Here is a 26,624-nt window from a genome sequence, read left to right on the forward strand (position 1 = left end):
ACAAAAAGCGCTGTAGACAAAGCAGCCTTCTCATCAGGGTCTGATGAGGATCAGAAACCCCTCCAATGGCCCGATGGAGGTTCAGCTATTTTGCTGGATTTGGGCCAATTAGACAGGAAGAGAGGGACTCATCTCACTTATCTCAGCTTCACTCAGCACATCTGAGTGAGGCACCTAATGATCCTTTAGAGTTGGGAGAGAAATAGGCGCATCAAGTCTGCAATGCATCTTATTTTGAATGTCTACCTTAGGAGCAGATGAATCACCTCCTAAAGCACCTATTTTTCTCTCCTGATGCTGAAGGGAGTCTAGACAACAAGCTCCCCATCACAGCAGACATTGCTGTTCGCAGCCCATCACAGAGCCCACCCCCCAGAGCTCTTTGCAGGCTCTGCTGTGGATGGGTGCAGTGACACTGTGCTGTGGGTGCGCTGTGGGCAGAATCCTTTCCTCCTTTCTCAGCCTGTGCTCTGATGTTTGGGGCTGCCTCTCCTAAATGTCCCTTCTGCGCCTGTTGGGCTTCTTGGATATGGGGGAGCTCCTGGCCAACCTCCCCCCTTCCAGATCTGAAAACAGGATGGGGGGAATTTGTCTATTTTAAACTTAAATTCAAGGAGGCAACTATGGGGTTGGGAGCGTGGAGGACAAAGAGAGAGGTGTTAGAAGCAACAGCAAGTGTATCTACCAGAGTTTAAGAGCATCTTTCCTTCATGTTTTCTACCTCTCCCACGTGAGAGCAGCCTTTACATTCACTGTGCTCTCTGCCTGCCCCTCCGGGCCACTCCACAACTGCACGTCCCCACGAGGCCACTCACGATGATCAGCAGGATGAAGTAGATGAAGTTGTAGAAGGAGTGTGCATCCATGACGAAGTACATGATGTCCACCCAGCCCTCCAGTGTGATGACCTGGTGAGGCAGAGGGGGAAGACAAACCCATCACAGCTGATCACAACCCCAAGGGAGCAGGCAATGGCATTGCTGGACCCATAGCTGGTCCCAGAGCAGTGCCAGACACCGAGGAACCAAAAACCTCTCCCATTCAGACCAATCCCGTGTTGCAAGGGCTGCGTTCAGCCCTTCTTTTCCAGGTGGACTTAAAGACAACTACAGCACAGTGCAGACAGAAGAGCACAGTCCTCCTGCACCCACAGCTCTAGGACCAAGCTTTTATCCACGGAGGCATCTGAGCAAGCACCACGTCGTCTCCCTGCCATTTCCAGCACATTTACACTACTACTTTACATGTACAGCCTCAGCAGTGTGGTCACACAGCCCCATAACACGTGGGGAGGAACAACCCCTGCCCCACAGGACGGTTTCCATGCCAGCTCACCTGAAATATTGCAATCCAGGCATAGCCGATGTTATCAAAGTTGATAGCGCCCTTGAAGGGGTTGTGCTCCCCGGCAGAGCAGTTGGTGTAATACTGGTTCCAGTTGACACAGGACGTGTTGGTGGTGTCGTTGTAGGCGTAGTAATCCAGGGTGCACTCCAGGCCCTCCTCCCTGCGCGTCGGGATGCTCCGGCAGTAGCGCATCCCATTCTCGCGGGGTTGGGAGCAGATGAAGGGGTTCTCATCCTCATTCTCGGTCTGGTAGTACCGCTCCAGATCCACTGTGTAGGGGCTGCAAGTGGACAGAAGGGCTGAGGTGTGTACAGCGGGTGCAGGCAGCCTGGCGTGGTGACAGCGGTACATTCCAACGGCTTTTATTCTGCACTTTGAAGGGCTGGTGTTGTGGAGATTCCTTACATCTGGAAGTGCTGTGCTGTGACTGGGGGCACTGAGAGCAGGGCTTAGCCCAGCAGGGCTGCTCTGAAACATCCCTGCTGCATTAACGTGGGAATCAGTCACCATAAGCTCCTGTATCTCCCATCCTCCTGGAGATGCTGAGCACAGCGTGAGGACATCCACATGCAAGGACCTCCCAGGTTCCTAAAGCAGTGCCTTCCCAGTGCCTGTTCAGCCATAGGTAAGCTGTAAATTCCCTCCAAGGGTGGCCTCACCATAGCAAGCATGGCAAAAACCCTTTAGGGATATGGAATAACCCACAGCTGGCCCAAAGCTTGCTGCCTGCCGAGCAAGGATCCATCTCCTTAATGCCACCAGGACTCCCACTAAAGCTTGCAAAGACACTTTGAAGCCTGGTTCAGCCCCGTTAATTCCTGCAGAATTGCCTTTAATGCTGTTCAAAGCTCATCTAAACCCCTGGAATTCTGGCTCAATTAACCAGCACCCAAACCCATCACTTAGTTGTAGTTATTCAAAGAGCAGAGCCACTCAGATTTGCTGCTGTTTGCTTTGCAGGACATGACTCTCTTGGCTGCCCTGAGAGGGCACAGCCTGCAAGAGGGCTGCTGCTCATTTCGGGGATGCACGGAGAGGATAAGAGGTGCCCCATGCCAGCTTCAGGCCCTGCTGTGTGCAAGGCAGAGATTTGGGGTTTATAGGGTCGGCTCTGAGGAGCACGTTTGGAGCAATGCACTCACACTGAGCAGCTTTGCTAAATGTATGACCAGCTCCATCAGCCTCCCCGAGGGTGTCGGTGAGACAGCAAATGCCACACCAACAAACACCACCAGCTGCTGAGCAGGGTTCAGATCTCAGCGCCTTGACAAATGCAGAAAAGGTCACAGTTAATGATATGCTGCATTTACAGAGCCTGAGCTCTTTGTCCTGGCGGTCCTTCGGAGGCTCTTATCAATCACACAGCTTCCCCAGCACCGGCCAAGGGCTAAGGGCAGCTCGGCAGGACACAAATGGCAAATTGTCACAGCAAGCTGTGCTGGGGACGCGGTGGCATTTGGGAGCGGGGAGCACGCAGGAGGATGGGCTTATCGATGGACGATGCCACGGACTCACATGCTGAAGTTCTCAGGGAGGAAGCAGCGATTCCTGAGCAATCCTGCCCACAGCTGGACCCCCACGATGCCGAAGATGAAGAAGACGAAGAAGCAGAGCAGGAGGACGTTCCCCAGCATGGGCAGCGTGTCCAGCAGCAGCGTCACCAGGATGCGCATACCTGCGGCGAAGGGAGCGGTCATCCAAGAGGGACATCCCCTGTTCCACCCACGGCCCCTGCTCTCCTCGCCCTCTCCACCGCAGTCCCTGCGGTCCCAAACCCCACCGAAGCCCCCACCCCTCCCAGCCCCACTCCTGGGCATCCAACCTACCTCCCCCTCTCTCTCCTACCCTTCATCTCCTGCCCCAGGTTCTCTTTCCCTCCGGAAGTTTCCGCCAATTGCCGATTTCCCCAGATCCCATTCTGACATGCCCTTGCTCGTCTGCATTTCTTTCCACATTTGGGATATATTAAAATTCCCTTCCTAATTCCCCTCATCCACGCTAAATCCCCTCTCTTCCTCAAAACACGAGCAGTTTATTCTCACAAGTTCAGGAACAGCCAGTTCTGTAGCAAAGACAAATTGATGGTGACTCCGACTTGACATTTACACACAAAAAAATTGATTTCATCTGACATCTCTGTAATATTCAGCTCATCTCTCTCCTTCTTTCCCATCTTCTGCATTCTCTCACTCACTAATATTGATTCTCATTTAAGGAAAGTCTCACTGTTGCACCCTTTGCTTTGATACTTCAGACTTTTTCCTCGCTTCCTGCTGCTGTCATCTCCTCTATCACGTTTCCCTTCTCCTTCTCTACTGGGGAGCAACCACCACACGCAGCTCCTAATTAACTGAAACGACTTTCTGTGGTTACTGCATTTATCATCATATAAGACTCTCTTCCCCCTGCTCCCACCTTATACTTCTATCCCTTCGCAGCAGCACAGAAGCCAAGACAGACTGCCTGGGATGTGAAAATGCATTAAGTGCATTACATCCCCAGTTAGACAGTGGCAGATGATTCAGCCATCCATCAGCGCAGCAGCTGGGAGAAAACATTGCTATCAGGAGTCTGGAGGTGCTGCACTGATTGAAAGAGCAGCAGAATCTGGGTTAAGCCACGAGTCAGGGCCAGAGAAAGAAATGGAGTGCTGGCACCTCCAGTATGGAGGGACAGAAATGACACCAATCTGCTCTCATCTATGCACGGGGTGAGTTCAGGGAACCTCAGTTCATAGAGTCATAGGATGGTCTGAATTGGGAGCACCTCTAAAGCCACCTGGTTCCACTCCCTGCAATGAACAGGGACACCCCCAGCTCCAGCAGCCCCGTTCTCAGGACAGAAAAGAGATCATTTCTAGAGGGCAAGCATTTAGAATCACAGACCATCCGCAGTTGGAGGGACAGGGAGCTGATACAGCTACAACAGAAGGTTGGAAGCATCCGTGTCTGTTCTTCCACCCGCAGGGTGTAGATACAAAGAGTTTGCATCCCCGGAGGAGCAAAGCCCAACTTACTGGGGACTCTGTTAATGGCCCGGAGCGGCCGCAGGACGCGGACAGTGCGCACCGCTGAGAAGCTGACGTTCTGCAGGTCCAGCGAGTACTCCAACATCCTGCAAAGCACAGCGGGGTGGTCAGAGGGAGCAGCACAAGCATCATCACCCCAGCACCGTGTGCCTGCTCCTCACTGAGGGCTTTGCTCCCATCGGGAAAGTGTGCCAGAGGAATTAATTAAGGGTTATCTGCGTATCAGGATAAAGTCAATGAGTGAGGACGCCCCACACCAGCTCACACAGGTGCAGTGTTCTCCTCTCCCTCCCACTCTGCTTGCTTTTGCACAGGATCCAGGACAGAAACTCTCTGCACACTCACTGCAGAGCTTACAACGACTGCTTGTTTGCAGTGCACAGCTCAGGACACCACAGCATGACTCTGCCCAGGGCTGCCTGCTGCTGCACACCATCCCTATGCTCATAGCCAGCCGTGCCCCATCCCTGCAACACCAGGATCCCACAGAGCCCCCCAGGAGCTGTGCAGAGAACACTGCAATGAGGTGCAGCCAGGAACACACAGCAGCACATGGGCTCCTGCTGCCCAGGCAGTCACAGGACACTCATCCAATCCCAAAATTATCAAGTTCCAGTTCCAAGATGGTTGGGTGGTTCCCTCCCTCCAGTTTTGATGTTCAGAGCCTCATTTCAGCCTCAGAGTATTCAGGATGAGCCTACACGTTAGCTCTTACACAGCAGTGCCTTCTCAGCTGCTGCTACAGCTGCTCTTTGTGGCTGGTGTTTGCCCATCCCATGCATCGATGCAGCACACCTCTCGTCCTGCATTTCGCACAGCCAGACAGGCGCAGCTCCCTCAGCCCCATGGCACAGGATCCCCTGCCCACAGGGCACAGCCATGCACAGGAGGGACCAACTCTGTCCCGGTATCCAGGCAGGGGACGTGGGGATGTCACTGCGCCGTGAGGTGACAGGTGCAGTTACCAGCACATCACATCCCCGCTCGGAAAATCCGCCGTGCAGAAAGCCCAAATGTCATCTCTGCTCCAGTGTGACGGCACAGTCACAGCTCCACACAGACAAGTGCCCGGGGAAACTCAAGGTGCAGAAAAATGCTTGGTGCTCAATAGAAACAGCTCCGTACCAAGTGCTGAGCCTCAGCTGCCGGAGTGTCTCAGAGAGAAAGCAGAGCATTTAGGACTTCTGAAGAACACAAAGAGCATCTGCACAGCCAGACACACCCGGAGTGCTGATGCTCTAAGGCACCGGTGGAACCTTTGTGCTGCTCCCAGAGGGAAGGCTCCAGGGACAGACAGACGGACATACAGACAGATAGGCAGACAAGTTGTACGAGGGACAACTCATTGCTGCCCTGCTCGGGGACAGCTCTGGGCTTCCTCTCATTTAGAGGAGATGCAGAGGGCTCTGAGCTGCCCCCCAGCTGGGATGGGACACAGCTGGGCACAGGAGCCAGGTGACAAGAGCTGGTGACAGCCACTGCACACACCGAGCTCCACAGCACAGCATCCCCAGAGCGGGCAGAGAGCCGCTGCTATCTACAAAGCACAGTGATCGGTGGGCAATATTAACCCATGGAAAAGACAGAGGGAAATGTTTTGTGGTGTCACACCTTCAAAAAGCCACGGGGACATTTTCTTCTGGCCTGCACAGGCACTGCTTTTTGAGCCTGGCTGAGGGCTGTCTTCAGACAACAGAGGATGGAGCTGAGCTCTGTGCCATGGCCACAGCTCAGGCTGCTCCTGCCTGCCAGTGCTGAGGTCAGAGCTGCAGAGCTGCAGGCAGAGCACAGCTCGAGGCTGCGCTGCAGGTGATGGGTGTGCAAACAGAGTGGGGATGGAAAAGCAAAAACCTGGTCACGTCTCCTTAGCAGGCTTCTACAGGAGCTCCTACAGACAAACAGCCCCTGCTTCACCATCACGCCTTTCTCTTGTCATCGCTTTTCGGCAGTTCAAGAGGCTGTGAACAACTGCTCTCAGGGACAAAGCATGGGAAGAGAAAACTGAAATCCCACTCTGAGCACCTTGAGAACTCACTGAGAACAGCAGCCACTGCCCCCCAACCAGACCGCAGCGCTGCTCCCACAGGAGCAGGTCAAACATCCCACCTGTCCTGTGCGTTGGTCGCTCTCTCTTCTTGTGTTTTCATTAGAAACAAACATAAAGGAGTAAGTTTTGTTCCTGATGTGCATTAACTACAGCACATCTTTTACATATGGCCTGAGAGAGCTCCTCTGTGCTCAGCGCAGCCCAGGCCAGGCACTGTGCTGTGCTCTGCAGTGCGGGCAATGCGAGGCAGAGCGGGCAGGAAGCACTGCAGACCAAACCAGAAGCATTTGGGGCAGCAATGGGAGAAAGAAGAGATGTCTGCTCAGAAGAGGCTGCCAAGCCCTGCTTCTTCTCAGCTGTAAGCAAAGCATTTCAAGTGTTTAACTTGGGAAGAAAGTACCTTAAGAGGGCCATCCCCATTACAGCGAGTGCAGCACAAACAGACACTCCACCAAACAGTGCTGGAGCGCAGAGCTGCAGCAGAGCCACGCCGCTCTGACAGGGCATGGATGGAGCACAGCTCCAAGAGGTGATGAATGGAGCACAGCCCCCAACAAGCAGGAATGCAGAAATGCAGACACCAAACAGAGTCTGGTGACCTTCAGGTGCTCCTTGCAAATGCACACTCCTCAAACTCTCTCCTTCACCATAACAGAACATAACAGGGTGGTGTGCCACATTTTTTCCCCTTTTCCCCATAACCCACAGCCAAAACCACATTTTGCTGAGTTTTGATAACACAGCACTCTGCTCATCTGCAGCAAGTTTCCCTGTAATTACAGAGATATGGTGCAGACATCACACTCTCTGCAATTAGTTCTAATTGCATTACATTGTCACAAAGAAGTCATTTATTCTCCATGAGCTCATGAGATGGCTCTGGGCAGTTTAACAGAGCTGAACAGCACTCAGTGGCATAGCACTGCCAGCACTGCTCACCCAGCACCTCCTGGGCCAACATACAAGGAAAGGCTTCTGCACCACAGCCTCAACAGGGCCAGGAGCTCTCAAGGAGGAAGATGAAATGTCACCTTCTTCATTTTAAGTTTTTCCTTCTTTTTGGAAGCCAGTTGCACTCACCAGGGGTCTCTGCAGGAGCTCTGCCCACGATGAGAAAGCAATGCAGAAGTGGATCTGCTGCTTTGCCTCGTCTTATTTCCAGGATGCTTGGGGCTGGAGGAGATTTAGGGCAGGCTCTGATGGGCAAAGGACTGCCTGAAGCCTTCATGTAAGACCACAGTAAGGACTGCGCTCTCTTTACAGGGTTTCTGGCACTGGAACATCACTCTGGTGCACACCCTCCTCTACAGTTCAGCTCTGGAATATTCCCCAGTTCTCCCCCAAGGAACGGTCTGAGCACTGCTTCCCCTGACTTCACTTGGCTGGGACCTGACGCCCTCGGTCCTGTCCTTAAGGTGTCTTTTCCCATTCACACAGCTATCCCAGCACGCGGCACAGCGCCGACAGCGACGGCCCCCAGGGCAGCAGCGCGGCTGGGGCAGGAGGAGGGGGGAGGTGGGGCGGAGCAGTGGGAGCAGCAGCCTTCAGCCGTTCGATCCTCTGTCAGCTGAACTGCGCCTGGCAGGGCCCAGATGGGAACAGTCCACACACACAAAGCAAAGGCCGATCGTTTAGCGAGAGGCAGAGCTGACCAGGCAGGAAGCCAGAAAAAGAGATAAAGAAGAAACTGAAATCTCGTGGCCCCTGCAGCAGTGAGTCCCCAGGGAGGCACTGGGAGTCCCCACACCTCTGTACTGGTGGTACTGGGCTGTGCTGCAGTGTCCCCAGCTCCCAGCGAGGTGCTGCTGGGCCACAAGCAGACGTCTGCTGACACCCTCTGATGGGAAACGTTCCAGGGTGGGGGGACCCTTTCCAGGAAAATGCAGTCAATTTGATCCGCAGCTCGATCAAAAGGGGAAAATGCCAATTTCCCCACGGTAACTCTGGGCTCTCAGAGGAAGGAAGGCTGGTGAGCAGCTCCAGAGCCAAAGCAGCTCAGCGCCCTGGCTGCGGGCCAGGCACTTTTCATGTGGATTCCCAGACCCAGCCAGGAGGTTCTCGGCTGCTGGAGGAGCCCTAACTCAAACCAGGTGCCTCAGAAAGGAAACCGCTCCAACAGGCAAACTCGGTCTCTCTCCCTCAAAAACAACACGGAGGACAATCACGCACATCTCATTGAAGTAACCTTGCAGGAAGGCAGCTCTGTGCTTCAAACGAAATGCTGGCCTCCCTTGGGCAATCTGCACGGAACCCAAACCACGAGCATGGGACATGAGCAGGATGGAGATCGCTGCGGCTGCGGCTTGGTTGGCTCCTCCAACCGAGCGACTGCAGGGTGCCGGGATGGATGGGAAGTGCTGTGCCCATCCCCTGGCACTCACCCCCACATAGCAGCCACACTGCAGCCCCTGCCCCTCCGGCTCCAAAGGACGCGCTCGCCCGGCTCACCCTGCAATGACAATGAAGAAGTCCAGGCGGTTCCACGTGTCTCCCAGGTAGCATTTCTTCCCAAAGATCCCCAGCGCGATCATCTTGACTATCATCTCCACGGCGAAGAAGGCAAAGATGAAGTCATCAAAGCTCTGCAAAAGATACAGAGCAGGGATGAGGGGCAGCCGGCACAAACCCGAGTGCAGGCGCAGCGCTTGCACGGCGCAGCTCAGTACCTGCAGGATGCGGCAGCGCGGGGAGTCGCAGGCGATGTCCTCGCAGGGGTGGAACATGCCCAGCGTCACGCAGTTGAGCAGGATCACCAGCATGCTCACACGCTCAAACCAGCTGCGTGAGGGGTCAAGGAAGCGCAGCACCGGGCACCCGCATCCCTCAGCCCGGCACTCCGCACCGCAGTCCTGGTTTTATCCCCACTGTGATGGATAGGGAATGGCAGAGGGCGAAGCGCCCCGGGGTGCTGTGTGCCACCTGTGACACCCCAAAAACCACCCCCCCATTGGTGGCACAAGCACTAAGTGCCACACGTCTATCATAAAATGACTCAAACTTAAGCACACCTTCCCTTCTCCGATGCGTTTCCTTGCCCCTCCTGCCCTGCCCTCCGTTGGTACCTGGCGCGCAGAAGTTGCAATGCGCAGACAGGAGCAGTCAGTGCTGAACCAATGCCTGCTCCTCGCCTTCCCAGCAGGGTGCTGCCCACAGCCACGTTCCCTTGCTTTGCTATTTGGGATCCCGAATGCCAACTGATGGCTTATTTTCCCCACGGTGACAGCAGAGGCTACTGCAAATGTGGAAATGCTATAAAATCAGAGATGCGTGGCAGGAGTGCTGGCTGCTGATATGATGGATTAAAAAATTAAATTAAAAGAATGATATAAACTTTTCGGGGGGAAAAAAAAAAAAAAAAAAAAAAAACCAACCAGAACTAAATAAAAACCCACACCATTAATTTCTTCTCTTGACATTTTACAGAAAAGCACTTTAACAACATTACAATTTTCTATTAACTATGTCACAGCTTATCCCAGGGGCGTTCCCCTGAAGTCAGCCATTGAACCACTCATTCCCAGCCCAAATTAAGGCTGTCAAAGCCATTAAGCCAACAGGCGAGGGCCCCAGCAGCGCCCAGCCCTGCACTCGGAGCACAGCTGGGGCCGTGCCGCCGGGATGGGCTGCGTGCATCCCTGCTATCCTGGGCACAGCGACCTGCATTGCTGCAGAGCGAGTGCTGAGCACGTGCGTCCATCCAGACCACCAAGGGCAGCAAGATGTAGAAGCACAGAGCCCCAGAGCCCCGGCAGCCGGCACGGTGTGCCAGCAGGGAATTCCCAGCCCTGGGGCAGGGCTGGGTGCAGCAGAGGCACCTCGGCACACAGGAGCCCGCGCTGCCCAAGGGGTGAGGCCACAGGACGACCCCGTGCGAACTCCTGCGCAATCACACGGGGCTGAGTCACCGCCGGGTGCTGGCAATCTGGGTCGTTTAATCTGGAGGAATGTTTACAAGCTATTGGAAGAGAAATTCCGACTGCCAGGTTGCGGCGATGGGCCGGGATGTTTATCCCAAATATAGCCCTGCAGGGGCACCGCCACGGGCACGCAGGATGCTAAGGCAGCACTCCCGGCTCAGGGAGCTCAAAACGCATCCGCCAGCACCCCCAGCTCTGCCCAGCCTTCGAGAAAAGGAGGAATTAAAAACCCACCAAACAGCAAGATCCCAAATTGGTGACAGAATGAGAGAGCGTCTGACAAGGGCTGCGCGAGATGCTCGGCACGGAAGCGAGGAGGCTCAGCAGAGCCCACGGGGTCGGACGGGAGCCTGGAGAGCCAGACGGGCAGATGGAGCTCTGGCACGCCGCGTTCCTGCGGGGAGCTCAGCCCTCCTCGCGCGGCCACAGCCCGCATGTGAGCCCAGGGCAGTCCCACATCCACCGCTGTGCCACCCAGCCCGGCCCCAAACAAGCATCCCGGGCACACCGCCTGCGGAGCGTGCCGGGGCTCTAATTGCTGACGGCATTTATTTCTCCCAGCTTTGATGCAAAGGCACTTATCAGAACGTCACTGCCTCTGGCAAGTGCATTTCGGCCCAATATAACACTATCTCGTGATTTAATGACCCCAGGACGGGAGAGGGAAGGGAGAACAGGGCGAGTGTTAACGCGCAGCTGAGGGATCAGAAGGTTGGGGGATTTTTCGTTTTGTTTTTTTTTTGTGTGTGTGTGTGTGTTTTTTTTCCAGCTGAATGAAATGTTAAGCTCTTTCCTCTGCTAATGGGATTTCCAGAGCTGCACAAAGTGCTGATGGCTCCGGCTTTGTACCGCCGTTGTTTGAGCCCAGGGGCTGACAAAGCAAACTTCAATTAGCAGGAGGTGCCGTGCCGGATGCTGCACTGGCAGCAAGGGGGCAAAGCCCTGCGGGGACTTGGGCTGGGGAGCTCCGCATCGACAGCACCGGGCGATGGCTCTGGGCCACCACCTCACATCCCTGGGCCACCACCTCACATCCCTGGGCCACCACACCACGTTCCTGGGCCCCTCAGCCCCTCCAGGCGGTGCTCAGAAACGACCCACACCCCATACACACGATGCAGTCACTGCAGCCCTCTGCATGCCACAGGATGCCCGAGCCCCCACCCCAGGGTCACCCACCCCACCACCACACACCCAGAACCCCGCCGTTCCACCACGAGCAGCAGCGCTCTGCTTCTGCCACGATGACATAGCCAGCACTTTTACCGTCACTTCCCTCTTAAAATTTAGAACAACAAAAAGCATATGAGAATGTCAATGCCCAGAAGTCAATTTCTTGCTGGAACGGAACCTTCGCCCCCAGCAAATGCCCTCCAGCCCCGCGCTGCACCTGCACGGCACGGCCAAGCACAACCCTTGGTAATTAAGAGGCAAGAGCCTGAGATTCAATTAGCCGGAGCTCTCCTGCTTAATGTAATCAACGGAGGAAGATATTGCATTATGTTTGCTGTGATTTGGTTTGAAGTTGGGATTAAATTCTGCAGCAATGAATTAAAGGGCCTTGCTGGAGGGTGGCAGCCGCCTGCTCAGCTCAGGGACGGCGCCGGGCATCACCGTGCTCTGCATGGCCTATGGGGCACAGGAGGCTGTTGGACAAACGTGCAGAAAGCACGAATGAAGCCTGGAAAATTTTGTGCAAATGCAATGCGAGAACTGGGTTGAAATGTGACAGCCTTCCCCTGCAGTGCCACCGATCCCAACAGCTTAGGAGCGACACTGGGATAAGCTGCAGACGTTAATGAGAGCGAAGTTTGAGGCTTCATTCACATCATCAATTCCAGAAATAGAGCCTTTGACAAGAGCATAATGGGACTTCCAGGGCCCGGCCTTTGGGGGAGAGGCGAGCGGCAGCACTCAGATCCTAAAACATTAATTTGCCGTTTGTAAAGAACGCTCAAAGTGCTCGCAGAATTAATCTGCACCATGGGTGGAAATAAGAACCCATTCCCTGCTCCAAGTGCCCCACAGCAGGAGGAGGGCTGAGCATCGCGTCCCACGGGGCAGCCATAGGGTTGTGGTTTGGTGATGGACTCGTGGTTGGATGAGGGGATCTTAATGGTGCTTTTCAACCTCAGAGGGTCTACGATTCCTGCACAGCCCCGCACATTTTGTGGCACTTTGGTTCATTTTTTGAACACCATTCCACTCCAAAAAGCTGCAAAGTGCCCCCCAGTGCCACCAGCACCCAACACAGCACAGCACCATCCCCACCCCTGTGCAGGAAAGCAGGATTGCTTTAACAGGGGAATCATGGGGAAGAATCACCTCAATTGCCCTTTCAGTTCCCCTCGGCTGTGCAGCCCATGCTGCCGTGGGGCCGGGGGCCTCTCCTCACCTGGGATGGCACTGTGCTCCAGGCAGCACTGAGCAGTGCAGCCATGCAGGCAGTGGGGAGAGGAAGGATGCTGCTGTTAGAAGGGATGGAGTTTGGTGAAAAAGATATTTTGTCAAAGTAAAAAAAAAATAAAAAGAACAAAAAAAAAAAAGACAAGGCTCTAATTTCCCTCACTGTTTCAGAATTGTTCCTCCTTTGCCTTTTAGATTTGTATGTCAAGCTTCTCTCCAGTAACCAAAAGGGTTTAAAATCTTACTGCTTACAGAGGAGAAAATGAAGATAAAAGAGCGCAGCAAGCTGAGTGCCTTGCATAATCCCCAAACTTCGGGAGCCGGAGCTTTTAAGCACAGCCCTACATCTCCCCTCCATGAGCTGCCAGGGGGATGGCAGCTCAGGGGCTGGCACTGATATGGGGACTGTTTTGTTAGAAAACAAATTAATAGAATCAAATCTCTGGCCAGAGCCTCGCAGCGTGAATTCAGCCCTGCTCCTCCTCCTTACCCCATGGGCAAGGATGGGAAAGTCAAGCAGAAACACCCAACCTCGCTCCTCCTCCACTCCCATCGCTGTTTTGGCACCTTCTGGTGACAGCACGGGACAGGTGGCCCTCCCACAGCATGGACTGCGTGGACAGGAGCTGTGCAATCCCATTGGGAAGCCCTGAGGACCATTGAGCCATTGGGCACAGTGTTGGCTTGAACAGCAAATCAACACAAACACTTACAGCTCACACCGCGCACCAAAGCCACCCTTGTGCGCCACGGCTTAAGGCTTCTCCCAGCAGCCCTTAAGAAGTGCACAGCAGATGCACACAACCCCCAAATACACACATATTTAAGTGCACTGTCCCTTGGAAATGCCCTGAGCGCCCCTGAGAAATGCAGCATGCAGAGAGCGCCGGTGCTCACTTGGGAAAGATCCACAGCACAAAGCCCCATTGCTGCCCACTCGTAAAGCACGAGGCCACAAAGCAGAGCCGTCCCCACAGCAGGGCTCCCAAACAGCCACACTAGGATGCTTGGGGTACACCATTCCTGATCCAATTTGCTGCATTACCCAAGACAAAAAAACCGTTATGCAATGCTCCCTAAACAAGTCACGGTGAAACCTTTACAACATCCTACACCAACACATCGTTGGGATATGTCACATATTTGTCTTATTTTGTTCCTTCTTTGTCCTTTTTTTAGTCTCCTACTTTTTCCCCCTTGGAAGTACGCTGGTTCCCATGGAAACAATGATGTTATGGGTATGGACAGAGCTCCGGTGACGTCCACAGGTTGGGTATAAAAGTGGATTTATGTAACACTGAGGAATAACGGAGTGGCAGAGGGCTCTGTGTGGCCACACGTGTGGCACAGTGCTCCCATGTCGGGGACTCTGCTTGGTCGGCTGGGTTTGGCACCAACCAAGCAGGGAGGAACAAGAGGAGGAGATCTGGAAGGCAGGGGAAGGCGGACCAGGATGGATGCAGTGATGCCCTCAGTGCCTGCCCAGGGGCTGCAGGAGGCGGTGCAGCAGCAGGGCTGGGCTGAGGCTGCACACTGCAAGTCAGGCCCACGAGCACTTCAGTGCTGAGACCTCCAGAGGGGGAGCAGCTGTGGGGCATTTCTGAGCAAACACATTCGTTTTCACCGCGCCGTGGCTCAGCCTTGCACCCACCACTACCTGATGCTCACACCAACAGCATCCTCCAGACCCCGCCAAGCCAAAGCCCTGGGCACCCCTGCCTTCCTACAAGTGATGGAGCTCAGCCCCTGAGTTTTGCACACTACAGATAGAGAGATGCAGCTTGGGAATCGCAGAGAAGGAACTGGGAGGGATGCGGCGGTGCAGCGACGATCAGCTCCAGCAGACCTGGAAGCACACGGCTGCAGCCACATCTGCGCAGCTCCCTCCCCTTTCCCACCCTGATATTTTAATCACAGAAGGCTCAAAACCCCCAAGGAAACCCTGCCAAGCTCTACAAAAAGCTCAGAGGACAAATCCAAGGACAAACCCAGCATCATTTTAACCCTATGGGCCGAGATGGGGCGGACACCAGAGGAACCAGGCAGCTAAAGCAGAACAGGGGACGGAGACCCCGTGTCCCCTCCTTTCCCCTGCACTGCCACCCGTGCCATGCTTTTGGTGCATCATTCTCTTCCTTGCGGCTCCAGCGTTGCCACAACAGTGGCAATAACATTGGTGACAGCATCCTTGGGGGCCGTGCGTGGCACTGAGGACTGAGCCCTTCCCAATTAGCTGTCTGCATTAATTGGTGCTGGGTATAGCTTTCCATAGGAGTGCAAAGCAATACAGCTCTGGGGTGACTCAAGGTACCTACAAAGTTTGGACTACTTCTTCTGATCCAACTTCAAATCAATTAAAAAAAAAAAGACGTGTACAAAGTCTGCATATGATGATGAGTTCCCAACTGGACTGCTTCAATGTTTCACTTGGCAACAGAGCCAAAATTTCGTTTCTATAAAAAATATCAACAGAAAATACAATATTTCATTGCAGGTTAAGTACTTAATTAGACAGAGACCATCTTGCACGCTTCAGATTTTCAAGTCTAAGACCAAAAACAAATAACTTTTCCAGCACACGCAGTGCAGAGCTCCCAGACCCGGGTGAGCACCGCGATGATGTCAGCCCACCAGGGCCAGGATAGAGCTGGCCCCCTTCAGCACCAGCAATCACAGAAACAGTCATAGAATCACACAACATCCAGGTTCATCCAGCTCCAACTGGATGCTGTGGGCAGGAGCACGCACTCGTTCAGCACCTTAGTGCTCCTGCACACACATCTGCAGCCTCAGGGGGCACCACTCATTAGCAGTTCATTGCAGAGGAGGGGAAGGAGGCAGAAGCAGAGGTGAGGAGTGGAGGGGAGGCACACAGCCACCAACAGCCAGCATCATCGCCCCACCGGCATTCAGCTGTGGCACAGAGCTCAGCTCCAGGCACCCGCGAGGCATTTGGCTTGAAGCACCACACACCGCATCACCAATCCACCTCAGGACTCAAAATTATGACTTTTTCTTCATATTCAGGGGGATAAGGGCACCTCGTTCTGCTCTAGGATGTGAGCATCTGCACACACAGAGCTTGCTACAGACAGCCCTGCCTGCTGGCAAGCTGCACCAAGCCCCAGCACCTAACACAGGCGCACAGCCCACCCCTGGGCACAGCATGGGGCAGGGATGGCTGCAGCCCAGCACCAGGCAGGAGGGGGCACAGCACTGCCAGCACGGAGCTGGGGTGGATTCTGCTGCAGGAGGGAAACGTGCTTTAAAAATTCTTGTGGAAGAAAATAATCTCCAGAAAATAAAAAGCGCAGCTTCCATTAATAACGTATCATGAGCTGCGCTGAAACGGCTGCAGCCTCCAGCCCGTGCCCGGCCCCATCCAACACTGCCTCACCTCTTCCTGCTGCTTCCCCCACTTCTCACCTCTGCCAGGGAACAGGCAGGAAAGCTCTGCCCCTGTCCCAGCCCACGGCCGCATCCAACTCCAACCCCTGCAGATTCCCTCACTCGCTCCCTAAAGCGCAGCGGTCACTCCTTGGCACTAACAAAGCAAAAAGCAAGGAGGAGGCAGAGAATGAAGGCAGCAAGCAGGGGATCGGGCTGCGACCCCTGACCAGCAGCTGCCTGCGGTCCCTGTGAGGCCGGAGCTGCGCCCACAGCCGGGCTGGTTGGAGCCCAGAGCGCAGCCCAGCACCGCCACAGCTCTGCCGCACGCAGTGGGGACGCGAGCACTCACCATCCATTTGCACCTCATAAAATTCTCATCGCTTTCGCCCGTAATGAGTGCAGTGACCGCACAGCTGCTGATTAAAAATACCATTATTTCCAAGCAGCCACCTGAGTGCAGCATGGACAACGCTGCTCAGGGGCCTCCTTTAAGGAAAACACCGTATTCTAAACAATAAACAATAATTTTGCATGGATTACTAAGGATAGGTTGGGATGCAGTGGCAGTACCAAGAGCTCCTACCACGTCCTCCTCTCATCACACTGCTGGCAGGGGCTGCTGAGCCAGCAGAACCGAAGCACGCTGCGCTCACCTGGGTGCCAGGCAGCCACTCGTGCTCTGCAACGCATTTCTCCCACTGAAGCTCAAAGAATCAGACTGTCCCGTGTTCCACCCCAGAGACCTGACCAGGGGTCTGCCGAAACCAGGCCGCTCACCCAGGTGCTGAGCTATGGACTTCGGCCAGCTAAAATTAGCCAGGAAGCCGCGCTCATCCCGCTCCCTCAGCCCATGCCTCAGTTTCTAAAACCAGCCAGGACAAGAAAAATTATTCCTCTCCGACCCTTTCAAGAGCACTTGGAGATCTCGGGCTGACAGCGCGGTTTGGTGCAGACATCTTCATTATTCTTCCCCTCCGTGGAGCGGTGTTAAATTTTTCTCCATATAAAGTCATTTTCTAAATTAGGTGAAGACGGTGAGTTTTGCGCTGGGCACACGTGGATATTTTTATAAAATGTTTAAAACTTCCCGTCTGACTTTTCCTGCCCTTGAAGGACGATGCACCAAATTAAACCTTCCCGTGACCCCATTTCGTGCCACATTTGAGTACTCCCAAGCAAGACTTTGCCCTGGAGCAACACCAGCGCATTCACTTCGCTGGGGGTGAAAATGGCAAGGCTCGGTGCTTGGGTGCGCAGGGCTGGGGGGGGTTTGAGGCAGGCTTCACACATGGGATCCCAACGGGACTCCAGGTCCTGTCGCTGCTCTCGTGGGCCAGCAGCGGGTGTGGGGTGGTGGCCCCCCCATGGGTCCCACGGCCACAGGGCAGCTCCAGGCGCTGCCTGGGAAAGGGCGAGGGAGGTCACACGCTGGGGACAGGACAGGACAGGGCCACGGGGCTGCGCAGGCTGCAGCAGGCACTTAACCCTTGGAGCGCCCTGTCGGGGTGGCGATCCTCCAGGCGGCCGTGGCGCGACAGGGAGAGGGCACAGAGCTGCCCCGGGTGAGAGCTGCGATCCCTGCCGCGTGGGAGCTGCTGTCACCTGCCACGTGGATCGAGGGGGACAGGATGCCATCAGGGGAGCGGATCGCAGCTGGGACACGGAGCGGGGACAGAAGTGGCACAGCCAAACGTCGACGCAGAAGTTTACATCCCCAAAACAACTCCCTGCCTGAGATTTTTGTTGTTCTTAACGTTACTGCAGCATTATAAATACCTGCCCGGTAGGACACTTGCCTGCAAGCTGAGGGCTTGCGCTCTGGCCCGGGGCAACTTCATTGTGCAGATCTGAGACACTCACAGCAGCTGGAGGGCACGTGGAACCCTCCTGGAATATCATCTGGTGCATCCCTGTCCTGCTGAGAGCCCCCATCCCACAATGGGGACCGAAGCATCCTTAGGAAGGATGTGCACCTCCCAGCTCACGTAGCATTGCATAATCAGAACCATGCTATAGAGTCTCACTTCTGCTCCGAGGAGGCTCACAAGCACCCAAATCCCCCAGGCACTAGAAAATTCAAAGCCAGACCAAGAGGAAAGGCACAAGGATGGGAGCCCGGGGGCACTTTCCATCCCCACTGCGGGCACACGGGGATGGGGTGCTTGCCACCTGATTCCCACAGGAGCAAAGAAAATTGGGTATTGGCCACAGAAAGCTCTGAACTGAGCACTGCAGCTGCTCGCAGCCAAACCCGCTTCTCAGAGCCTTCGGGGTCAGGAACCCACAGAGCGAGCTTCGTGTCCGCATCAAAGGCAATCGCCATCGGAGCCCTCCACATAACGCACGCAAACAGATGGCTTGCAAATAAACAGAGCAAGCCAAAAATCACCAGCGGAAGCAACAGGGGGAAGGAATTCTCTGCGCTCAAAGAAGGTTGCGATCCACTTGTGGGCAGCCTGAGGAAGGAATGCAGTGACGTTGGTCAAGGCAGTATATTAGCTCAATTATTCACAAGGAATTATTGGCCCCGCTCTACAGGGGGGAGAAGGAAAGCAGCACCAAAGGCTCGGTGCAGAGCGGTGAGCTCTGCTGCTGGGCTGGAGCAGGAGGCACTGAGTGATGCTTTGCTGGGGATGGAGCAGGGATGGTGGATGCTGGGGTTGGGAAGGGACCTCAGTCACCTCATCCCTTGCTGCATCCACGAGGCTTCTTGAGCAACCTATTCCAGTGCCTCCCCACACTCTGTGTGAAGATCTTCCTACCAAAAGTTCCATTCCTGGCCATTTCAGCCAGATTCAAGGTGCCAGGCAATGGGGGCAATGCAGCAGGACACAAAGGCTCACAGCTGAGAGCAATGAAAGACAACCAAGCCTTTGCCCTGGTACCAACTGCTCGTACAGCAAACCCAGCCAGCAACCCTCGCATGGATGGGCACGGGGGGGGGGAGTCCAAAAGAAATGGGGAAAAAAATAAATACGTAAGCACTGAGCAGAGTGCAGGATTTGAGGGGCATCTCTGCCAAAAAGTAGTAAATAAAGTAAGTAAGTAAAAAGGCACCTCCTGGGATGAAGCCTCACCCAAAGGTGCAGGAGCCCCAAACACACCCCAAGTACATGGGCTGCCGCCCTCCTGCACCGCAGCTCTGCTCCTGGCCCTGTGTGAACGCCGCGTGGTGCTGCTTTCCCTTCCTCAGGGCCATCACTCCCAGGGAGCCACTTCCTCTGCAGTGACGTGACCACGCTCCCCCGAGGGCCCAGCTGCCCTGGGAGCCATTCTCAGGCCCATAAAACCACAGCTGGCCCTGGGGGTGGCTCAGAGATGAGAGCAGCGAGGACGCAGAGCCCATCCCATGCAGCCGCCGCACAGTGGCACGGGACAAGCGGAGCGGTTTGGCTGTTCCTCCAACACAGCTTGTGCAGAATGTGAACCCGTTCCCTGGGGTTATTATTAGAAGCAAGATATTTAAATCAGAAAATGAAGCTGCGGGATGTGCCAGGGCTGAGCTCGGACCCATTCCATCCCCATCGGCTCCATGCAGTTTATGGGGCCCTGGGGAGCAGAAGGGCTGCTCTGCTGGCAAACTCCGCCCGGGGAAATAGCGGGTGCTATGGAGCAGCAGCTGCCAAGATAAAGTTATAGAGATACACTGATACTTTAAAAAAGAGAATGCAAAATCGTGGGAGCATCAGGAAGGTCACAAGTGTGGGACTGAAGGCAGAGAGTTTCCAGTTGCCAATCCCCATTTCACAGCAGTGCTAGGGGACGCTGCAACACCCACACTGCAGGTGGGGACACTGATACAAGATGGGTCCTCAGGGCTTCTGACCCCCTGGAACCCCACATCTCACACAGCACCGATGGATCCCTGCAGACCCCAGGAGCAGTGTGGAGGCAGAGTGGGGCTGGCAGCCCTCTAGGGAGGAGTCCCCATTACATGCCTCCCCCTCTCCATGCACGCACCAGGACATGCTTCCCCTGCACTGCTCCCCTTCCAGCCCCACATTTCTTCCCAGGAAGGCCAAAACCTCTCGGGTCTCCTAGCAGCTGTGTTGAGCCCATGCTGACATTATCCATTAACAAGAAGGGTTTGGGCAGAAGGGAGCTGCCAGCCCTGAGGTCCCAGGATCACGCAGAAGCAGCAACCCATCAGCACGCTGTGCTCCTTCCCCCCACCCTCCCTGCTGGCTCCCTCCCATTACTCCTCATGTCTTTCCAGTATAGATATTTCAGCTTTTTAACCCCACACGCTACCAGCAGCATTGGGGCACTCCTGCACCAACTAAAGGCCGTAGTGATGCTTTGTAGGATCCCCACCACAAACTGACCTGGCATCCCAAAACCACCCCAAAACCCCACACACGGCTACAGCCCCATCCCCATTATCTGCTCAGCAGCCCTCATGTAAAAGCAGGCCCCGCATGCCAGCTCCCGCGGAGCAGCCACGAAGCAGCGAGGGAAGGAGCGCTCATGGAGCCGTGCGAGATCGATCTCCCACAGCCCTGCTGCTCAGGGTTCCTCCTGGCCGTGCCGCGGCACACAGGGCTGCTTACTGCCCGCTCCGCACAGCCGCCCTCCTGCAGCCCAGCAGCCCGCCCGGTGCCGGCCCACAGCTGCAGCCACCCTGCACACAAATCCTCACCGGGAGGTGATGGGCAGCAGGGAGAGCATCGGTGCTCAGAAAAGAGGAGGTGCCAATGCGGCCCCTGCATTGCCGGCGGCAGCTCTCCGACGCTCCCGGCCATTTTCTGAGCCTGGTGCCCCCCGCGGTGGCACACAGCCCTGGGATGGGCGCTGGCTCCTGCACCCCAGCTGCACCGCGGCCGTGGGAGGTGGGAAGGAGGCAGGGAGTGCGGCACTGATCCCGGCCAGAAATAACCTCCCAGCCCCGCAGGTTTTACCACCTGTCCCCACCTTCCTCCAGCGCAGTCGGCATCGTCCTGGATTCCTAACCCGGAAAGCTGCGAGGCGGGGGAGGAGCTCTGCTCTCCGGGCTGGTGCGAGGTGAGCTGCAGGCAGCCCGGCACGGGGATCAGCTCTGCCTTACACCCAGCAACACCAGCAAATGCTGCACCAGGTCGGTGCAAAAAAAACGTGTAATAACCGCGATGGTTCTCCCTCCTGCCCACCTTAGTCTCCAAAGTGACTGAGGCTGCAGGCTGCCCGGGATGGGGCTCCCACAGCACCCACAGGCACTGCTGCAGGACAGAGGGTGCAGCTGAGAAGTGAGCGAGCAGCCCTTCCCAGGGGTTCGCTGCTAACACAATAATCTGCTCTGCCCACACGCATCCACTTGGAAGCTCAACAAAGGAGAAGCACAACGCGTTGGGTGCCAACAGCAGCCGCTGGCAGATCGCCGCCCAGTAACACTCTCACAGCCAGCAGAGGGATGGATGCTCGCTGCCCTGAGCTCTGGGAGATAAGCGGCTCACAGCAGCCCTTCGGGGCACAAACACCAAACCTTCAGCCAGCACCACAGCCCCCGCTCGCCCTGGGTTGGCTCCCAGCACAGCATGGCAGCTCTGCGCCCCGACCCCTCAGCCGGGATGGATTAGTTCAGTCACACAGTCCTATTGATTCAGGAGCATTAATTGGTCTCCACTGTTCAAACAACCACTTCAATTAGAGCCACTTTTCCTTTTTTCCTTGTTTCTTTTTTTTTCCCTGGATCTTTACCCTTGGCTCCGTTCGTTTAAATACCAGAATACCTCCACCGGCCTTGGGGAGAGGCAGCATTAACTGTACATTTGTATTCAATTTACAGCAAGGCCCTTTACATCCTTAACGAGCATTCCTCTAAAGAAAAGGAAGAAAAAAGGACACACACCCCGAGAAGAGCCATACCATGTCCTGCTCTGCAGCCCCCACTTCCCTCACCTCACCCCAGCCCTTGAAGTCACTCTAATTCTCATTATTTCCTTCTAGTGATTTCCCACTCACAGCATCCCAAGCCAAAGCCCAGGAGATGGTGGCAGGGTTTCACACTGAATTAAGCAGAGCTGGCTGCAGCCCTCACTGTGGCCAACGCTGCTCTGCTGTCCTCGAGCCCCACAGTGCTGGGTGACCCCAACCTCAGCCCCACTCCGCCTGAGTCCCACAGACCCCATGGGGTGAATCTCTCCAAAGCAGCACCGTGGTGAGAAGCCCTGCACTGACTTACCTGCCTTCATTTTTTTACAGGCTTGCTGATGGTTGAACAGAGCCCTAAGATTTCAGCCCTGCGCATAAAACACGCTGGAATTTGGAAGCTGATTTGTCAGGTCAGAGATGGGGAGATCTGGGGCATCTGGGCTTTGGAAGCTCACGGGCACAGGAAGTGCAAAGCTGCCCCACACTGCAGGTTGGTTCTCCACCATGGACAACCAATGCCAGCCATGGATAAGACACACGTAAAGGACCAACATGCCAGATCCATCCTGTGCCAGGGAGGAACGGAAGGCAGCAGCAGGGACAGGAACCTCATCACACAGAGCAAGCTGTCCAGAGGTCTCCAACATCCAAGGGATGCAAAAATGTACAAATACCCAATTCTTTTAGTTGCCAGGGCCGCCAGCAGTTCCCACAGCACAGATGTGCAGGGATAAAGTGTTTTGGGTCAGACAGCCCCACTGCACAGCACATGAGTCCAAGGCCTGCACAAAGCCAGCAAGACCTGGGCACTGCTGAGAGGTCCCCTACCTGAGGCTTCCAGCCCTACGGGCAACATCAGCCAGGTGGGGAAAAATGGAAGAGAAAGGCATAGCCTGAAAATTCAGCCCCCAGAAAACCACAGCTAGCTCAGTTTACATCCTTTAAAACAAAAAACTGCCAACCTTCTCACAGCACCTGTGTTCATTAGCAGCAGTTTGCAGAAGGCAGCTGTTCACAAGCACTGGGGCAATGTGGTTGCAGTGGAAGATCTGCACCAGCGGGCAAAGGAGGACTGAGCGCATCCACAGGAAGCCCTGCAGCAGCTGCAAATGAATGAATTCCTACAACTGTCAGCCTGTTGGTGCAGAATCTTGGGAAAACGACAGTTTGAAACCATGTGGTGCCAGCACTGCCCCCAGCATGTGCACACACCTTGATGGGGTCTCATCATACAGTGCCACTTCCCCACCCCACACTGGGGACCACCAGCCCTGCTGACCAGCAGCACAGCACCGAGCCCATCAGATTACCAATTCAATTCGGTCCCCAACGCCTGCAGCTCTCCTGACAAACCGTCAGACGTCTCCCCCCAGCCTCCAGCCCTGTGCCCTGGGAGCTCCTCACCATCCCAATTCCTGCTCCCAGCCCCGCAGCCCCCATCAGGGTCACCTCAGGATAAACCCAGAGCAGAGATTCAACGCAGCGATGCTAAAAACCCACCCGGCCCGTTTCCATGGGTACGGGAGGCACATGTTGCTATGTGATGTTCGGTCCGTCGTCATGGAGATGGCAGGGATGTCACCACGCAGGGCTGATTAGTTGCCATGGCTCTTAAAAGGCGTTTGTCCTCTGGGGACCTCCCAGGACCACCGGCTTCCCCCCTCTCTCTCAGATGCCACTGAGGTCCCCAGGACTGCGAGGCTGCGGCGGTGGCAGCTCTGAGCTGAGATGGAGGCACTCGGCCACGCGCTGCTCGGCGCATCCCCCCGCCCTGCCTGAGCAGAGCATCCCAGCAACGGGGATCTGTGCATCACATTACAGTGCGACAGCGCAGTGACACCCCCAGCAGCCCCATGCAGGACCCTCAGCACTACAGGCAATGGGGTCAGGCTATTTGCTGCTGGGGACCTTGTTCCTGGCTACAGATCATCACACCTGACCCCGCTGATCCCAAACCACTTCCCAACAGCTCACGGTGAGGTTTGTATGCGGCCGCATAAACCCCTGTGGAAAATACTTACATGCTTTATTAAATAAATTCAAGGTATTATTTTCTCGTCATCTTGGTAGGCTTTCTAGGAAAGATATAATTTTTTTATTTAACTCCATTGGACAGAAAAATCCCCACAACCAAAAACCTATAGAAAGGTACATTATCCTGTAATGGAAAATTAGATTCCTCCTACACAATACTATAGCACAACTTAAATATAATGTATAGGAACATAACACATTATTAAGTGGTACTGTATCATTCTAGAAAGACCTACAGCATAAGATTCTAAAAATTACTCCAAAAACCTATGAGGTTTCCATTTAGTCCAGCTGGCTTCCTTTCTACTGCATTCCGCAAGACTCTTCTGAAAGGCTGAGGTTTTAATTGCATCTCCAAACAGTGCCAGCATCTGAGAATGCCTCTAAACACCCCCGGGTGCAGCTAACCCCAGCAGGGAACCCCACTGTGGCCTTGGGATGGATGGACAGACAGGGGATGGACAGACAGATACGGGGATGGATGGACCCAGGGATGGTGGTGACACGGCTCAGTCCTGCACTCAGAGGCACCACTGATGCGGGGGGCAGCGCCGCCCCATCCCTCACCCTCACACAGCCAGCACTGCGACCGGTGCCACCTCCCCCTGCTCACCACCCCACGTTCTGGGGGTCCAAGCAGCTGTCAGCATGTGCTCACGTACGCACCCATCTCTCTGCAACATGGAATGGCTTAGGGATAAAAGTTGCCTCTAGCTGTTGCCATAGAGACTCCCTGGCTCAGCAGAGAAAACCCAAATCTTGTCAAAAACGGAAGAATTTAAGATTTTAATCAGAAAGAACACACGGGGGGCCACGAGCATCGGTTCGTAGCTTTGCCTCTGCCCTGCGCTCAGCAGCAGGCACCAGGAGCTACCTGGGGAATGGGGAGCTATAAAAACCAAAGGGAAAGGCAACCCCCCCCACAGCCCCCACCTGGGGAGGGCTGTAGAAATGGGCTCTGCCTGGGAATGGCGAGGTCCTGGCTTGGAGAAAACAGGCAGAAAAAAGTGAAAGGTTCAAAGGAGCCACGCAGAGGCTCTGTGCTGCTCTCCCCGTTGGCAGGCAGGGAACTGCAGCGCAGCGCCAAGCGGCCGCGTCGCACTGCCTTCATCCACTGCCAGAGGAACAGCACCAAACCCAACAACACGAGCAAGGCAAAATATTTCCCGGAACCTCCACTGTTTCGACCACAAACTTCACCTCTCCGCTGGTGCAGCCAGCAGCGGGCGACGGAAAAAAAATAAAACAAACACAGCGAAACCCAACCAACACCACGAGGTGGTTTTGGGAGCGTGTAAACACAGCGGCCACATCCTCCACACTCCCTCCTGACCCGAGTTCTGCTCTGACCGCAGTGCAGACAGCTCAGCACTCCGGCATCCCTGCTGGGCCGAGCACTGCGGTGCCACCGCGTCCCCTTCTCCCACCGTTTGGCACCTGTGCTGGATGGGGTGAGCCCTGAGGACGGGGCTGCAGGTTTTAGGGGACAATCACGGTGCTATGGAGCCGGCGCCGAGGGAGGTCGTGTCTGTGTCTGGCTGAGAGACACGGTTTGAGGAAGACCAAGAGCTTCCAGAGGAGCGGCGCTGGCTAGGGGAATATTGCTGTATGAGCTCAGCCTCTGCACAGGGATGGAAAAAATCACACAGCAGCCTTGGTGGAAGGACGCAGCACACAGCGACACGAGCACCGGGTGACCGCTGCCACCTCACCGAGGGACACCAGCAGAGCCCACAGCGGGGGGACGCAGACCCCGAGATGACACCAGCAGGAAGGTTCCCATGCTGCCCAGCAAGAGCACCCCTCCCATCACACAGCGTGGCCCTGGAAGATGGCTTGGGCTCAAAGGTCACCGCGAGAGGAATTTCACAGCACCTTTTTGTGCCTTTGCATTTCTTCCGTACCCAGTCTGCCTTGCTTGCCCAGTTCACTCCTGGGCTCAGCTTTGACTCCCTCTGCTCAGTGCAAGAGCTTTGCTCTGAGACCCCCTCCTCCTGGGTGCTCTCCCCTGCTCAGCAGCAAAGCAGCCGCCCTCCACGGGTGCAGCCTGACACTGACATGACCTCGAGATGCAGCTTCAGCACACAGGGTATCGCCTCCCCTCCCTAAAGAGAGGCAGCGGAGCGCTCTGTATGGGATTCACCAAAAGCAGGGGAAGCCCCCAGCGCCTGGCACCGAGCCCTGCCCGCCCCGCTGCCCCCCCGGCGCCGCCCCACCCCCCCCCAGCAGCTCCGCTGCCGCTTCCCTGCGCTGTGCTGTGTGGGTGTATTTGGAAACGAGATCTTTCCAGCTGAACTGCAAAATGAAGCACAGGGATCACAACTCCTCGACTAGATTCATCGCACACACAGTCCCCGGGCTCCATCCTGCCCCTGACGGGGTGCAGAGGCAATGGTAAAAACCCGAGGTGGGAATTGAGGGGCTGGGGAGGCAAAAGGAGGGGATGTGGGGGGGTCACGGCGGCGCTTTTGGAGCATCTTTTTGTGGCAAAGTGGTTGGGGTGGCACAGGCAGGCATTGGGACACAGATTGGGGACAGGATGGGACTCAGCAGCTCAGGGACATCCCAGCACCGCTCACAAGAGAGGCGACAATGAGCTGCGGCCCCA

At 55.4% G+C, this 26,624-nt stretch overlaps 1 protein-coding gene across 1 annotated transcript in view; it reads right to left on the bottom strand.

The window, feature by feature from the left end:
* The window catches only part of CACNA1G (calcium voltage-gated channel subunit alpha1 G), an 80,935-nt gene extending 71,747 nt beyond the window's left edge, over positions 1-9,188 (bottom strand). The window contains exons 1-6 of the mRNA XM_042832988.1: positions 9,089-9,188; positions 8,871-9,004; positions 4,364-4,461; positions 2,863-3,022; positions 1,336-1,627; positions 816-908 (exon numbers count right to left, since the gene is read on the bottom strand). Coding sequence (XP_042688922.1) covers positions 816-908; positions 1,336-1,627; positions 2,863-3,022; positions 4,364-4,461; positions 8,871-9,004; positions 9,089-9,181 — 870 coding nt within the window. The 5' untranslated portion in view covers positions 9,182-9,188. The remainder of the gene's footprint in view (positions 1-815; positions 909-1,335; positions 1,628-2,862; positions 3,023-4,363; positions 4,462-8,870; positions 9,005-9,088) is intronic.
* Between the last annotated feature and the right edge of the window lie 17,436 nt (positions 9,189-26,624).

This window comes from Centrocercus urophasianus, unplaced genomic scaffold (genome assembly GCF_019232065.1).
Source record: "Centrocercus urophasianus isolate 14NV4802_14NV808 unplaced genomic scaffold, USGS_Curo_1.0 seq_40, whole genome shotgun sequence".
Classification (NCBI taxonomy): Eukaryota; Metazoa; Chordata; class Aves; order Galliformes; family Phasianidae; genus Centrocercus; species Centrocercus urophasianus.